We start from the raw sequence: 15,257 nt of genomic DNA on the forward strand, positions 1-15,257 counted from the left end.
TCAACCTTCACCCATAAAGAGAGGAGTCGTATTTTTATGAAAGCTAATTTACAAATTTATAAATATGCCCATGATCTCTTCTTGCCTATCAAAAAGTGCCTATAATTTCATATCCTATTTCTGTATATTTGGAATATGAAATATACGTACTGCGTCACTCGTTACCCTTTTTGGTGAAAGCCGTGTGTATATTCCTCGAAAAATTAATATAAACAGCAACGTATATATAATATAATAATATTTATATTATATATCTAATGGGGCAGATTTATAAAAAAGTAATTGTGCAAAAATTCCAAATGAAAAGTTATTTTTCAGTTGGTACGGACAATAAAATTTTAAAGGAGTCATAGACATTAATTCTTTGAAATTAAAGCACGGCTATCCCTGATTGGTCAGTGTATGTGATAGGATTACAATTAAAAGATAAACGGCCCGTTTCTAAATTGAGTGTCGTTAGGAACGTCCCAAACCATGCTGCTTAAATATTTTCTTGCGTATGACATAATTAAATTAAGCCTTCTGATACCTTATTCAAATCTGTACATTACTTAATCCCAGGCTCCCCAAATGAAACAACCAAATCAAACAAAAATAAACCATTTATTTAAAATTAAAACAACAAACAACACTTTATTCTTCATCTTCTTCCTCCTCTTCCTCCCCGAAGGCTCCCTCCTCCCCGGGAAGTTCCGGCGGGGGAGGGGGAGGTAGATGCGCGATACGGTATGCCTGCAAAAGATTAGAAATTTATTTTGGATTTTTCTTATAATTGTTAGTTCCTATATGGATATTGAGCATAATAATGGACTATTAAAATATGGAAATTAAAATATGAAATATGTAATATCGAACAGCGGCACCACGCACGCTTTCATTGAAGTCGATTAAACTTTGCAGCTTACTTTTCTACTATATTCAATATATGTGCGTGTGTTTTTTTACGGAATTCCTGTCGATCGATTATAATTAAATATTTTGAGTGAGTAAGTGATGCGATTTATATCTATAATTCGAAAGCGAGCGCAGCTGCGGTCAAAACCTAGTAATATAATTGTTAGTATAAAACTCCTCCAAATATATAAAAGTTTAAAAATAAATTATTAGTAAACCGCACCTCCTCATCAGCAAACGTAGGGTCCGCCATCTCCATGACCTCGGGCCCCACGGGGTACTCGTCCTGGGGCCTCGCGAGTTGCAGTGGGGAGAAGTTTGGTGGCTGGCACTTGAGGCCCCAGCCAACGTACATGCATTCAGATTTCCTAGCACATAAAATTTAGAATTCATCATTCTAATTTGAATGAATTTTATAATTACTAATTAAATAAATTACTAATTAATTAAAGAAAACACTTAACACTTAACTAATTAATTAAAGAAAAACAATTAAGTTTGTAAACTTTTATTTGTAAAGTGTAAATCTTGAAGTAAGAAGAAAAGTGTAAATCGAACAACTAGTTTTACTTGATACAAGTACTTATACACTTTACCTAAAAATTTGTATACTTCGTATAAGTTTAGACTTTACGAACAAAAGTTTTACTTCATACAAGCACCGATTACTATACCTACTATTTCTATTACCACCGATAACATTTACTATTTCCTAATCCTATGTTTCATACACTTTACAAACAACTAGTTTACGAACTTTTACAAGTTTAAGTACCAACAATTATTAATTTCATACAAACATTTAAATACAGATAAACTAACTTCCCCGTAGTAGCATAAGCCACAGCCCCGGGCCACACATCACTACATATCGTCACCAGGGCCCTATCCGGGGTGAGCATTGTACTAGACCGTGTTCGCCACGCGGGCAGACCCTCTAAATGGGCGTCCTCCGAGAGGGCTGTGAATAGAGGAGGACCCGTTTCTGGCTCCATGGGGGGTGGGCCTTCGTCCTCTTCCTCTATGCCTTCGTCCTGAAGGGATTTGTTGGAAGAATTTAGGGGGTGCGTTCTAATGTGATGATATGTATAGGGACGAAATCTTAAGTCTGGGAAAACTAAAATTGTAGTCTTAAAGCAATGGTTAGAAATCGGGCCTACTTATTAGTTAATATTTCTTGTTATTTAAATTTATCCGTTCAACGAAAGAAAGAGCTGAGAGTTGAGGGATGAGATACGTCTTTACTTAAAAAGAGGAGGCAATTATTATTATACTAAAAAATATTTACTGTGGACGCAACTCATGACTCATGAATATCATGACATATCAACTTCTAAGTTCTAACTAACCATATCCGCATTAGGATTCCACCAAATAGTCCTTCCCTGGTTCAAGATGTGCCTTCCGTGGTGAACCCAGTAAGTGAGATTTGAGTCAAGCAAGTCTTTTAGGGTATGGCCTTGGTAAAAGGGGTTTGGGTTGAACGCCAGGTCTCCTGAAGAGTGAGTGTTTGTTTACCCGTGGAATTTGTATCTTTAGATTGCTGTCATTATGGTATTATAGTCAATTCTAACTATTGTCAAAAACCTTTAAACGGCCTTATAGGTTTCGCCTAATTTAAGATTGTACAAAGATTATTTTCTAAGGTAGTATCTGTACTGTTTATGAGCTAGTATCTGGTATTACCAGCTCCCTCCTCCAGATCGATATCCTCCTCCTCCTCCCCCGAGCCGAAGGTGTAGAAGCCCTGCGGCGATATAGCAGTGCCTGCTTGTATACGTGCGATCTGCGCGCGCAGGTAGTTGCGCTCTGTGCCCTCGAAGGGTGGGAACGTTTGGACCTAAGGTTTGTTAATGAAGTTCTTTATTTTATGGGAGGTGGAAGGTCGGGTGGTGAAATGAAAATGCCCCTACAAGAACATGATTTATTGTCGAAACGATTGAGATGACGTGGTTTATAAAATTAACGTAGAACCAAACCGAGGATACATTACTTTCTTAGCTGGTGATTAATGCGTCAAAATATTATCATGTCTTCGTATTTTCAAATTTCTAAATGTACCTATTGTATACTGCTCTCGGTCAGAAGGCGAATTATTGTGTCCTTGCAGTGATTAATAATATGGTTAATCTTCTACACCATAAAACTTACCTCTGAATCCAAATCCCCCGTCATACACCTCACACTAAGACGAGCCACTCGTATTTGGTCCGGCGTTACATCCGGGAGACACACCCATGGCTCTCCGGGGGAGTTGCACACCCAGTATACCTGTAACATAGGTCTATAGTGATTGGTTGGTAAAAGTACTTATAAAACTTAATACTTATGCCATACAACCTATTGATATTGACACAAATGCCACTGCTGGACAGTTAGATTTTATCAGAAGTACGAAAAAGATTCTAAAACAAAACTGACGCTGATAACTAATTGTTTCATATTTTGCTTAGACTAAGGCAAAAAAAATTCAATTTTAATCAGCGTTAAACAAACGTAACATCATTAACAATTAACATATAATATAGATTGGCAGAAGTTGAATAAATTTCTTCCAAATCCGTTTTATTCATGGTAGAGTCTTCAAAACATAAGTTAAACCTTAAACCAAAGCCCAACTTTTTTACCCGAATTATTATACAAATCATCATTTTCTCAACTTTACCTTTTTATTCACCCCTTGCCCGGGTCTCTCCACGGGTATAGGGGGTGGAGGTTGCCACGTGGACACCGGGATAGGGGGTAGTTTGGGAGGCACTGGCTCTTTGGGCTTTTCCTCCCGGGCTTCGCCTTCACCCACTAGTCACACCATGAATTATGAGAAGTTTAATAAAAAAATAACTTTTAAATACAGTCAGGAACTTAACACATACGAGTGAATGTGGTATATTTGAGGCGATTAGTCCATTTATATTTAATTTAAGTTTGTTTCACTTTTTCCGGGCACTGTGTATACATGATTAGGTACATATTTTATTGATAAGCTACACAGTGGATTAGAACCTTCCAACCTTACTAGCTATACACTTTACTATACTGATAAAATATAAGACTCAAACTCGGATAATCCCATTTTTCTTTCCTTGTACGCTGTTCCTAATGAAAGATGATCTTTACGTGTATAATAAGTGTGATTAACATACTTATCTCTTTCTGCTCCTCTGTTTCCTGCACCCGATCCTCATCCATACCCTCTCCTTCCCCGGGCATGTCTTTCATTTCAAACTCCTGTAATATCATACCGTTCATACGAATCTTCGGACTGACTCTTATCTTACCAACAAATACTAGTAACTAGTATCTATTTAACTCGATTTAACTAGTAAGTAGCTAAATTATTAGCATAGGTATTTTGTGTATAATCTATAATATGATGCGATGTTTTGGCAATGTTGGTTGGACGAGGTTTAATTTAACGGCTCATCTAAAACTTTCGAAAAATATGCATAATTTTTTAGATCTACCAATTTTGATTAATTTTAATTTATGTTTATTTACTGTTTTTCTTGCCAAAACTAACGCGCATGAAAGGAGCCAAGTGGGCTTTAGCTATCCTACCTACGCTTCATACTTCAAAACTGCTGAACCGATTTTCATGAGTTTCAACCTAGAGCTAGAGCCTAAGACAAGTGTAAATAACAGTATGTAATAATAATTCAAATAACCCGAATTCTTCTATCCAACTCTTCGATCGTCAGATCCGTTTCGGCGACGTAATAATTTGCTTTGGTGCCATATATTTTGCCGAAAAACCTGAAAAAGTCATTTATATCTGCTTTTATTTCCCATCTCCACTTTTCATTCAAAGCCAGTAGTTCTAAATAAAACACATAAAAATACCATTTGAAATTAAAAAATACCATCTTTTAAAGTCTCTTCTCATGTAAAGAACATAAACTTCAGTATTTATGTGAAATATTAAAAATATCCATGTCCATCTATCTACCCTCACAAATTTTCAACTTTACAGTAGTATTTCACGTTATTAGTAGGATATTAGATACTAGCGGTCCGCCCCGGCTTCGCCTGTGGTACATATTTCGCAATAAAAAGTAGCCTATGTTCTTTCTCAGGGTCTAAAGATTATCTGTGCCAAATTTCATCAAAATCGGTCCAGTAGTTTATGCGTGAAAGCCATACATACATACATACATACAAACCTTTCCTCTTTATAATATTATATTAGTAGGATATTAGATATGTATAGAAGTCAAAAATAGTTACCTGACTGTAGCTACCGGTTCTTTAATAGCCAACATGTTGAGAGCTATATAGACCGAGTAGCACTCACTGTCGGGAAGACCGTAACCTCCCTGTATTAGTACAAATTAGTAAACAGTTACCAATTACGTTATTAATATGGCATTACCGACGAAGAAATTTTTAATGACCATACGAGAATCACAGAGTACATTATTATAACTGACGAGAATGGAAGGGTTCAATTTCGTCACTGGAATATGTTAAAAAAATGTATGCAAAGGCTACGTTTTTAAAGTCGGGTAATTGCCCGTTTCGTATAAACGAATAAGCGAGATTTTTATGCGTAAGAGTGATAGAGAGTGGTGTATTGCCCTGTTAAAAAATATTATTGCTGGTGTTTAACCTCTTTAAGGTAGACGTAGGCATTATTATTATTAAAATTTAAATTAATAAGTTCGCAGGCAAATGTTTGTAAAACCAACCTGTCTAAAGTAATAATTATGGTCGATGAGATCAGCTATTCTAGGCTTTGAATCTTCTTCTTCCAAATCAAGCTCCTGTTCTTCTTCACCAAGTTCCTCCATTTTCTGCGACTTGCTCGCTACCAACTGCCAATCATGTTATTTTGAAATTGTAAAAGAAAACAAAATGCATTCGAAAACATACAGCTAAGCAGCTAAGTATGATGTTTTCTTGGTTGTATATGGGATCACGAAAATAAAATTTTACTTTGTCCGTTGTAGCGGCATTGATCCCGCATGTTTGACTCGCCTAACACATGTGCATTTCTTAAATTTTTCGAAAAGACAATGTTTTGCGCTACATAAAAATTTCAGATCCTTAGCTACAATATTTTTTTAGAAAGATTTTCGCAATTCTTTATTCGCAAAGCTTCCGTTTGGAAACTGCCAAAGAGTTTTATTAGTAGACTAGCTGTGCTCCGCGGTTCCACCCGCAATGCTCTGCTCCTGTTGGTCTTAGCGTGATGATAATATAGCCTTCCTCGATAAATGGGCTATCTAACACCCAAAAAATTTTTTCAAATCGAACCAGTGGTTCCTGAGATTAGCGCGTTCAAACAAACAAACAATCTCTTCAGCTTTATAATATTAGTAAAGATTTTACCCTAAACATTTCCTCCATTCTCCGCACAAGCGCCAGCTGTGGGGGCGACAGATAAACATCATTGAGAAGATCGAAGTTCGGTCGGAACTTTTCATGTTTAACCTCCCAGGAGTACTGTTCAAAATTGTCGACGACATCTGGCGGCTTTTGGGTCAAAATCTTTTGTACGATGTCCACTAGATGATCGTACCTATGTAGAGTCAGGGAGGTTGGATTTACTGATTCGAAGTTATTTGTATATATCGACACTAATCGACGAGGAGACTAGCTTTCCGCCCGCGGCTTCAGCTTTGGTTTAAGCGTGAAGAAGTGACTGTAGATAGAACGTTACTTTCGTAATTATATTAGTTAGTAGGTACAATTAAATAAATGTTATCCTGTAACAGTGTTTAATATTCTATAATTTGTAAGAATACCTAAAATTATTCCCGAGTTCTATATTATTATGTTATGCTAGGCACATTATCATTTTGTGTTTTTACTTACAAGGAATCAGCAGTGGCTGCACTTTGTTGCTTTAAAAAATTCTTCGCTAAAACTAAATCGTTATTTAAATCGGGTAAAATGTTTTCGCCTGCTGCTATTAAATCTGGCTCTAACATCAATCTAGACATTTTTTTATTATTTTTTACACAGTATTTAGGAAGAAATAACTAATTATACTTTCGAAGCTTTGTTTACAACAGCTAGAACTTAGAAGCAATATGACATTGTTTTAATTTTTTTTTAATTATGTACAATGCACATCGGCCATCACACGGCCAAAGATGTTTCCCTTGTTTTTTATTCCTTTTTATTGACAAAAGTGTATTGTAGTGTGTGTAGTGTTGTAGTGTGACAATATTTAATTAATTTTTATTAATAATAAATCCGATTTCAATATTTTTAAGCGGGAACTTTCAAAACAATATTAACATTAATTACCTAATTAACCCACGTATTAATTATTGACATTCAATTGGGATGTTGACTATTTTCTTTTGCCTATTGTTATTTTTTTTTATTTTGTTTTTACTGTTCTGTGCTCGGAGCAATTACCACGCAAACTGTGTTTGTAATAATATGAGAATTTCTTTCGAAAAGTCAAATATTGTTTATCCATCAGCCAAAACTGAATATTAGCATTGTGTTTTTAAAAATTGTGTACCCATTGTGTACCTATACCTAGTTAATTTAAAAAATATTAACATGGAAACCCTTAATCATGGTTACAAACGCAAAAGACTAAGAACGCGTAAAAATTTGGACGAAATTAGAAGAAAATGTCGTCATCAAGATGAGAATCCTACTAAAAATGTTAAATCTAAACAAGGTAAACATTTAAATAACCATACTAAAATGATAACTTCTCAACGGCTGACTTTAGCATTCAAAAAAGCCGTGCAATCTAAAACTGTATTGCGATCCGAATCAAACGTTAAAAATCCTAATATTCTTGACAATACGAAGAAGCTTTTGAAACTGGGTGCTTCTCCTACTCAACTCGAATTGAATGTTGAAAGTGATAGATTTAGATGAACACAGTAATAATTCCCCTTCAATATTAAACTCTATGTCAGAGAATGAACAAATGGATACGAATTTTGAGACGGGTCGAACTTTCGTATCTCATATAATGATGAATGAAAATAATAATAACGCGCAGCTGACTGTTGATCATGATGTCGAAAGTAATGAATCAGATGTAGCCCAAGAAATATTTGATTACATATCACAGCATATTATACCAGATGTTAATGGTGATGAGTTTAGTCCAGGACTTGAGAACTACAATAATTATCTCAGAGAGAAGTATAAAATTCAAAATAAAATAAGAGCATCACCAGAACTAAGAGCATTTAAAAATGATGATCTAAGTGTAACAGATCAACATGTAGATGAATCAATATCATTGAGTGAAGACAGTCCAATTTTCAAAGAAGAGATTTTATCTATTGTAGATAAAACACCTGAGTTTACATACTATCCTCATAAATTAAACCACTAAACTGTTTACCTAAATAATTATATCAATTCTTTGTATCATTAAATGAATAATACATTTTATGTTCAATCATTAGTGAATTATTATTACAGTATGAAGAAACCCAAGCGACTTAATCGTCATTTACTGTTATTTTTTGTGATGTATAATATTATAACTTCATTATTTTGTAGAGTGAATACATAAATAGTTCTACTGTGATTTCTACCCTGTAGTTGTAGAGATCACAGAGCAAGTAATATGGTAGAGATTTCCCAAACTTTTCCGTTCGGACCATATAAAATATACCGTAGAGCAATATACATACATATTTTGACAGATGACAATTGACAGTATTTGAGTTTTGACATGTTTTGAATTTTTTACATTTTACAAGTAGGTACCTAGTACGCAAAGTTTATGTAAATTCAAATAATATTTATGTAAAAATAAGATATTTGTTGAATGTTATATTTTTTTAAACAAATAAAACCTAGCTCATTAGCTTCAAGAAATGATTAACGTATCTACGTGAGTGAAACTAAAACAGCATAACCTCAAAATCAAAACAAAACAAGGATGGCCACAAAATTTGATGCGGCGGCTTATACATTTCGTAAGAAATTTCCATATGTAAGCAAAGACTTGCTTCGATGGTTTCCCGGGCACATGAACAAAGGTCTGAAGCAAATACAACGAACTTTGAAATCAGTCGATTGTGTTATAGAAGTTCACGATGCCAGAATACCGTTTTCTGGACGAAATCCAATCTTTACGAGTACAGTAACCGGTGCAAAGCGTCATATATTAGTTCTGAATAAGAGAGACTTAAGTATTCATTCGCTTATACCGAGAGTTAAAGACCAACTAGTGGCAGAAGAAGGTGTCAGAAATATAGTATTTACAAATTGTAAAGATCAGTTTTGCCGAGGTTTGAAGTCATTAATACCCTTAATGATAGATCTGATAAAGAATTCAAACAGGTGACTAAATAATTTTACTAATAATAATGCCATTTCCATGCTTTAACTAATTTAAACCTAAAAAAATATGCATTAAATTTTTTTATTTTTTGTGCCTCATATAAATTCTTTGTTTCTAAATTAAAAGATCTTAAGCAGTATAAGATCTTTCTACAAAAAATGAACAATTTTTTAATAAACACAAAATTGTTTTTATTTATTGTGCCTTTTAGCTTATCAAATCTAATATTTCAGATACAATCGCTCAGAAGAGTTAGATTACAATGTGATGATCATCGGTGTTCCCAATGTTGGTAAATCGTCACTAATTAACATGCTCCGCAGTAGGAACACACACCAGAAACATGTTCTCCCTGTGGGTGCTGTAGCGGGAGTCACAAGGAGCCTGCATACCAAGATGAGGATTAATAGCAACCCAACGATCTTTATGTTTGATACACCTGGTAAAAATTATTTAATTACTGGCTTTCCACCCGTTTGCCAGCATTTTCAAAGAAAAACCCGCATAGTTCTTGTGCCCGTGGGATTTCTGGGCTAATATCTCCTCTATATGTGTGCTAAATATAATTGTAATCGGTTCAGTAGTATTTGCGTGAAAGAGTAACAAACATACACATACACAAACTTTCGCATTTATAATGTTAGTAGGATTCAAACATATTATTATCATATAAAAAAATATAGCATGTAACAAAAGTATCAAAATGTGCTTTGCTTTCACACCAAATAAATTAAATAAATCATGCAGTTCCTATGTGTGCAAAACCTGGTATTAACAATGTTCCAACATGTTTTTAATATATAAAACTTATAGTTACTTATTTTTTTTTTATGTCTGAGAATCAGTTATTATCTATTTTTATAACTCTAAGTGGTGTTGCTTTGATCATCAGCTAGTCTTAATATATATAAATCTCGTGTCACAATATTTGTCCTCAATAGACTCCTAAACCACTTAACCGATTATAATATAATTCGCACACCATGTGCAGTTCGATCCAACTTGAGAGATAGGATAGTTTAAACATGTAGGTACCACGTGCGAAGCCGGGGCGGACCGCTAGTCTTCTTTCTTATATATAAAAATAAATCGCAAAATGTGTTGGTAAGCGCATAACTCAAGAACGGCTGAACCGATTTCGATAATTCTTTTTTTATTATATTCCTTGAAGTACGAGGATGGTTCTTATGTAGAGGCGCACTTATGTTCTTCGCACGGGCGAAGCCGGGGCGGACCGCTAGTTACTAATAAATACTTCCACAGGTATTCTAGAGCCTTCAGTAACAAACATAGAGATGGGTCTAAAGCTTGCTCTCTGCGCGTCACTGCAGGACCACTTGGTGGGCGAGGAGGTGATAGCCGACTATTTGCTGTTCTGGCTCAATAGCCATGGTAAATTCAAATATGTGGACTACATGGGGCTGGAAGAACCTTGTGATGATATTAATAAGGTAATTTCTCTTTCTTAATGTACTCTTATTTATTTTATTAATTAATTTAATTTTAAGAAAATTTTGTTACAATTTTTTACGCAGTATAGTTAAGGCGGCTATTGATATAGCCGCCGTGATCTGCTGTACTCGAAGGTGTGGGTTAAAATAGGAAAAATTAATATAATTTTCTATACTTAGGCAACCAACCTTCTTAATTGTATCTTTATTTTTTTAACGCCTCCTAAACAACTGGACCAATTTTGATTATTTTTTTTGTAAAATATATAGAATTCTCATTTTGAATGTGCACAGGTGAAACTAATATACAACATTTTGTGTTTTTAATAGTCACGGTTCAAAATTTGGACAGTATATTTGAATAAATAATGATGTGTGAAATGTTGTTTAGACATTGCATATGTACACTTCAACTATATTTATTTACATATGTTTATTTTAATTATTTTGTGTTGACTTTTCCTGTTTAAAAGAATTGCAAAAGTACCAATTAATTTTTGCAATTATATCTTCTTCAAAAATCTCAAAAATGAATATGATATTAAAGGTCAGAGCTATTATTTTATTCCTTTTTTATCCTGTCTAATGGATATTGGATAATTTTTCCCGCTAATTTTTTGTATTTATTTTTCAACATTTTTACAGATTTTATCAAAAAAGTGTCCTTTGCATATTCCCCATTTTATTTTATTACGAGATTGACCTGGCGCGATCTTTAAAAATGTAAATAATATTCAGTTTGCATTATTCATTATATTGGGATGGTAACGAGGTATAAAATTTTTATAGGTTACTAAAGTCATGGGGTTCATGACCCATTCGAAATAATTTCAGTTATAATCGCTTGGAATGTCCCCATTGAATTGTTTACAAAATGTTTATTGTTTTTTAATATTACGTATAAGTGCATGTTACGTGAAGCGATGCGTCATCTTCATTGTTCGTCATTTTTAGTATATTTTACGTATATTTTATTACATTTTTAGTATTCAGGTAACATAATAGTTTACTATATTTAATGAAGTAAGATAGTTAGGTAATGTTACAAGTAATTAAGAAGTCGTTTAAAAATCTCTCAGATCAGTCTTTACAGTATTTTACGGTGTATACTGTATATATTATGAGCAGTCCAGAATTGAAGTTACATTTGATTTTTTACATACATTTTAACCATATTTTACTACTTACTTATGTAATATGCAAATGGTTAAAACCCATAATTTATTCAGCCGTTGTGTAATACTAGAAGTTGATATACACATAATTAAATGAAAATATCTAACAACTTAAGGAAAAAACAAAGGTAAATTTATATCGGCTATTCTACCATAGTTGAAATATAATTGGACTAGCAAACCCGGCGAACTCCGTTTCGCCACCAGATGGTTTCGTTTATGTAACCGCTTATGTTCCCGCTTTTCTGTTGGAATTTTACCCTAATTTTCTTTGCTATAAAGTATAAACCTCACGGAGCCCGAGACCTTTCCAACGAATGCAAAACCGTGGAAATCGGTTCGTGCGTTCTGCAGTCAGGAAGGAAAACTCGACTTATTTTTATATAGTAGATTTTCTCTATATATTTCAGGTACTAATATCGGGCAGTGCGAAATTTAACCGGATAAGGGTTGTCCGGGACTTCGACGGTAGCACCCGGATGGTCCCGGATATCATAGAAGCGGCCCGGTTAATGATCCGAGCCTTTCGGACCGGGGAATTGGGGAAAACCCTCTTGGATATAGATTTGTTAAGAGATAAAAATGTGGATAGAGAAAATGTATTGTAAATGTAGTTAGTTAGATGAGTGTAAATAAATCTATTGAAATTGTGGTTTTGTTTTAATTTTCCCGCTTAAATAAATCAACCGTTTTTGTTTCCCTCGACTTGTGGCGTAATATCCAGTGTGTCATAGCACATAATATTATATCGTGTGTTATATCGCCATCAATAAAAGCACATATTGCATTGAAGTCTAGTTTTTCACCATTCTTCCATCCATACTAATATTATAAATGCGACAGTAACTCTGTCTGTCTGTTACTCAATCACGCCTAAACTACTGAACCAATTTTCATGAAATTTGGTATGGAGATATTTTGATACCCGAGAAAGGACATAGGCTACTGTTGACGACGAAAGAAGAAGACAATAAACTTGTGCGTATATAGTTTAATATTTAAAATTACAGAGTGCGTTTGGTAGAATTAATTAATTTTAGTGAGGGAGTGTCCTGCTCAGCGGTTGCGTGGCGAGTCCAAGTCGTAGAGGACAGTGGGGTCAATCCGCGGCCAATCGCACGGCGCCGCGACGTGACGCCGCGATGACGCAGTCGCAACGCTCCGTTCTGCACGATTTTGTTGCGGCAACATGCTCCCGGCCTTGGAACGTGCTGGTTCCAACAAACTGTCGACCACGAAGCGAAGAATCAGCTATCTGGTGAAGGAAGCGGACAAATTTTAGTGAACGCCCGACGCACGATGCCGTCTGCAGTACGAATGTCGGCCACTCGTGCTACTCCATCCTTCCCCGGATATGTCGCGTGGATGCGCCCCAAGCTCCACTTCAACGGCGGCAATCGGTCGTCCTTAATGAGAACGAGCGTGTTCTCCTTGAGATCCCCCTTGTGCTGGTGCCATCTGGTTCGCGTTTGCATCTCGGAGACATACTCTTTGGACCAACGATTCCAAAAGTGCTGGCGTATTTGTTCCACGGGAGACGAAGCTCAGGCACGTCGTATAGCAGCTCAGCCGTTACAGGTGCAGTCAGCGGACGACCAACCAGGAAATGTGCAGGGCTAAGTGGAAGGAAATCATTGGGATCTGTGGAAAGATGGGTCAAAGGACGGGAGTTCAGGACAGCTTCAACCTGGGTCAATACTGTGCTAAACTCCTCGAACGTTAGATGTGCGTTACCTACTACACGTTTGAGATGGTGCTTGCAGCTTTTTACTCCAGCTTCCCACAATCCCCCGAAATGACTAGCGTAAAAAGGTATCATTTTAAAATTAATATTTTGCAAAGTTGCATATGCTTTAATTTCATCAGAACAGGTAGCTAAAAATTTTTTGAACTCATTCATGAGACCGACAAAATTCTTCCCATTGTCAGAAAAGATAGTCACGGGTTTACCTCGCCGCGATATAAAACGTTTCAAAGCTAATAGATATGATTCCGACGATAGATCGCTAACAAGTTCCAAGTGAACCGCGCGTGTAACAAAACATATAAATAAGCATATGTACGATTTTTGCAACTTAGCACCTCTGCCTTTGCGATTCAACGTGAACACTGGGCCAGCGTAGTCGACACCACAACGTATAAACGGATAACCTGGGTCCAGACGCTCCTGCGGTAGATTCCCCATAATAGGCGCGACCGTAGTCGGTTGTAGTCGTGCGCAGCGCATGCACGAATGTACCACCTTCCTAGCGAGGTTTCTGCCGCCGACCGGCCACCACATCTCTCTGATAGTAAACAGTAGAAGCTGTGGCCCGGCGTGGAGTAAACGTTCATGCTCGAACCGAAAAAGCAAAAGTGAAAAATGATGATTAGCTGCGATTAAAATAGGAAATTTTTTATTAAAACTAAAATTTGGCGAATTTTGAATACGCCCACCTACACGAATTAAATTATTATTTGCGTCAAAGAATACATTTAATTTAGAAATTTGATTGTAGCCTGATATATTCGTTATATTTTTATTATTTTTAAGCGCATAGTAAATATCGGGAAACGATTCCTGTTGACTCAACTTTGCTAACGTTAATTCAGCACGATTTAATTCCTCGACTGATAATAAACCTGTCCACTTATTAGTTTTATTTCGCGCGTTATTAATAAAACGTAATACATAAGCAGCTGCGCGTTTAAGTCTATTATATTGTGAAAATCGAGAAAAAATAATTAAATTATCGTTTAAATTATTACTTATGTGACAACAAATATTTGTAGATTTAATTTCCGGTAAATCTGTATTAATTAATTTGGAATGTTTTAAATCGGACAATTCAAAATGTACATTATGTAAAAATAACGGACCCTCCCACCATAAAGATGAGGAGCTAAGCGCTTCTAGACTTTGCCCGCGTGAGACTAAATCGGCTGGATTATCCTTGCCTGCGACGTGACGCCATGGATGTTCCTTGGTCAGCTCGTGAATCTCTGCCGTCCTATTTTGAACATAAGGTTTTAATAAATTAATAGGCATACCTAACCAACCTAAAACGATAGTTGAATCTGTCCAAAATACAATTTTATCAAAATTTGAACGCAGTGATCCAATAAGCTTATAATATAATCGTGCACCTAACAACGCACCACACAACTCTAATCTAGGTATAGTTGTAGGTTTAGTCGGCGCGATCTTACCCTTCGAACATATCAAGCGCACTGTGACATCAGCTGTTGCATCGATCGTACGAGCGTATGCGCAAGCTCCGTACGCGACCTGTGAAGCATCGGTAAATATATGTAGTTCGGTTCGCACTGGATCAATGCACATAACGTGACGCGGTATTCGTAAACTACTAAGAAAAGATAATCCATTTATAAACTTATCCCATATTTGCGAAATTTCGTTAGGAACCGATTCATCCCACGTCAATTTTAACAACCAACATCTTTGTAATAAATGCTTTGCGA

General features: G+C 35.7%; 2 protein-coding genes across 2 annotated transcripts; one reads left to right on the plus strand and one right to left on the minus strand.

Annotated features, from left to right (window-relative positions):
• Positions 1–633: 633 nt before the first annotated feature.
• Rsph4a (Radial spoke head protein 4a) lies at positions 634–6,836 on the minus strand. The gene is made up of 13 exons (XM_089706885.1): positions 6,709–6,836; positions 6,223–6,412; positions 5,580–5,705; positions 5,119–5,207; positions 4,560–4,647; positions 4,038–4,122; positions 3,560–3,693; positions 3,046–3,165; positions 2,581–2,734; positions 2,244–2,389; positions 1,717–1,928; positions 1,118–1,262; positions 634–732 (listed from the first exon to the last, which is right to left on the minus strand). Exons 1-13 carry the CDS (start codon positions 6,834–6,836, stop codon positions 634–636), a joined length of 1,716 nt encoding a protein of 571 aa, XP_089563011.1.
• Positions 6,837–8,556: 1,720 nt separating this feature from the next.
• On the plus strand, positions 8,557–12,445 carry LOC149480716 (mitochondrial GTPase 1). The gene is made up of 4 exons (XM_089706742.1): positions 8,557–9,168; positions 9,403–9,611; positions 10,433–10,620; positions 12,206–12,445. Exons 1-4 carry the CDS (start codon positions 8,765–8,767, stop codon positions 12,401–12,403), a joined length of 999 nt encoding a protein of 332 aa, XP_089562868.1. The 5' UTR covers positions 8,557–8,764; the 3' UTR covers positions 12,404–12,445.
• The last annotated feature ends 2,812 nt before the right edge of the window (positions 12,446–15,257 follow it).

Source organism: Colias philodice, chromosome 18, assembly GCF_061535455.1.
Source record: "Colias philodice isolate Cphi_HAF_F1 chromosome 18, ilColPhil1 Martin Lab GWU primary, whole genome shotgun sequence".
NCBI classification, from domain to species: Eukaryota; Metazoa; Arthropoda; class Insecta; order Lepidoptera; family Pieridae; genus Colias; species Colias philodice.

Coding starts and splice junctions, on each gene's coding strand:
- LOC149480716 (XM_089706742.1), top strand. CDS start 8,765: ATGGCCACAAAATTTGATGCGGCGGCTTATACATTTCGTAAGAAATTT. Junction 9,612..10,432: donor CTTTATGTTTGATACACCTG/GTAAAAATTATT, acceptor ATACTTCCACAG/GTATTCTAGAGCCTTCAGTA. Junction 10,621..12,205: donor CTTGTGATGATATTAATAAG/GTAATTTCTCTT, acceptor TATATATTTCAG/GTACTAATATCGGGCAGTGC.
- Rsph4a (XM_089706885.1), bottom strand. CDS start 6,836: ATGTCTAGATTGATGTTAGAGCCAGATTTAATAGCAGCAGGCGAAAAC. Junction 2,390..2,580: donor CGATCTGGAGGAGGGAGCTG/GTAATACCAGAT, acceptor CTCACTCTTCAG/GAGACCTGGCGTTCAACCCA. Junction 1,929..2,243: donor GGAATCCTAATGCGGATATG/GTTAGTTAGAAC, acceptor AAATCCCTTCAG/GACGAAGGCATAGAGGAAGA.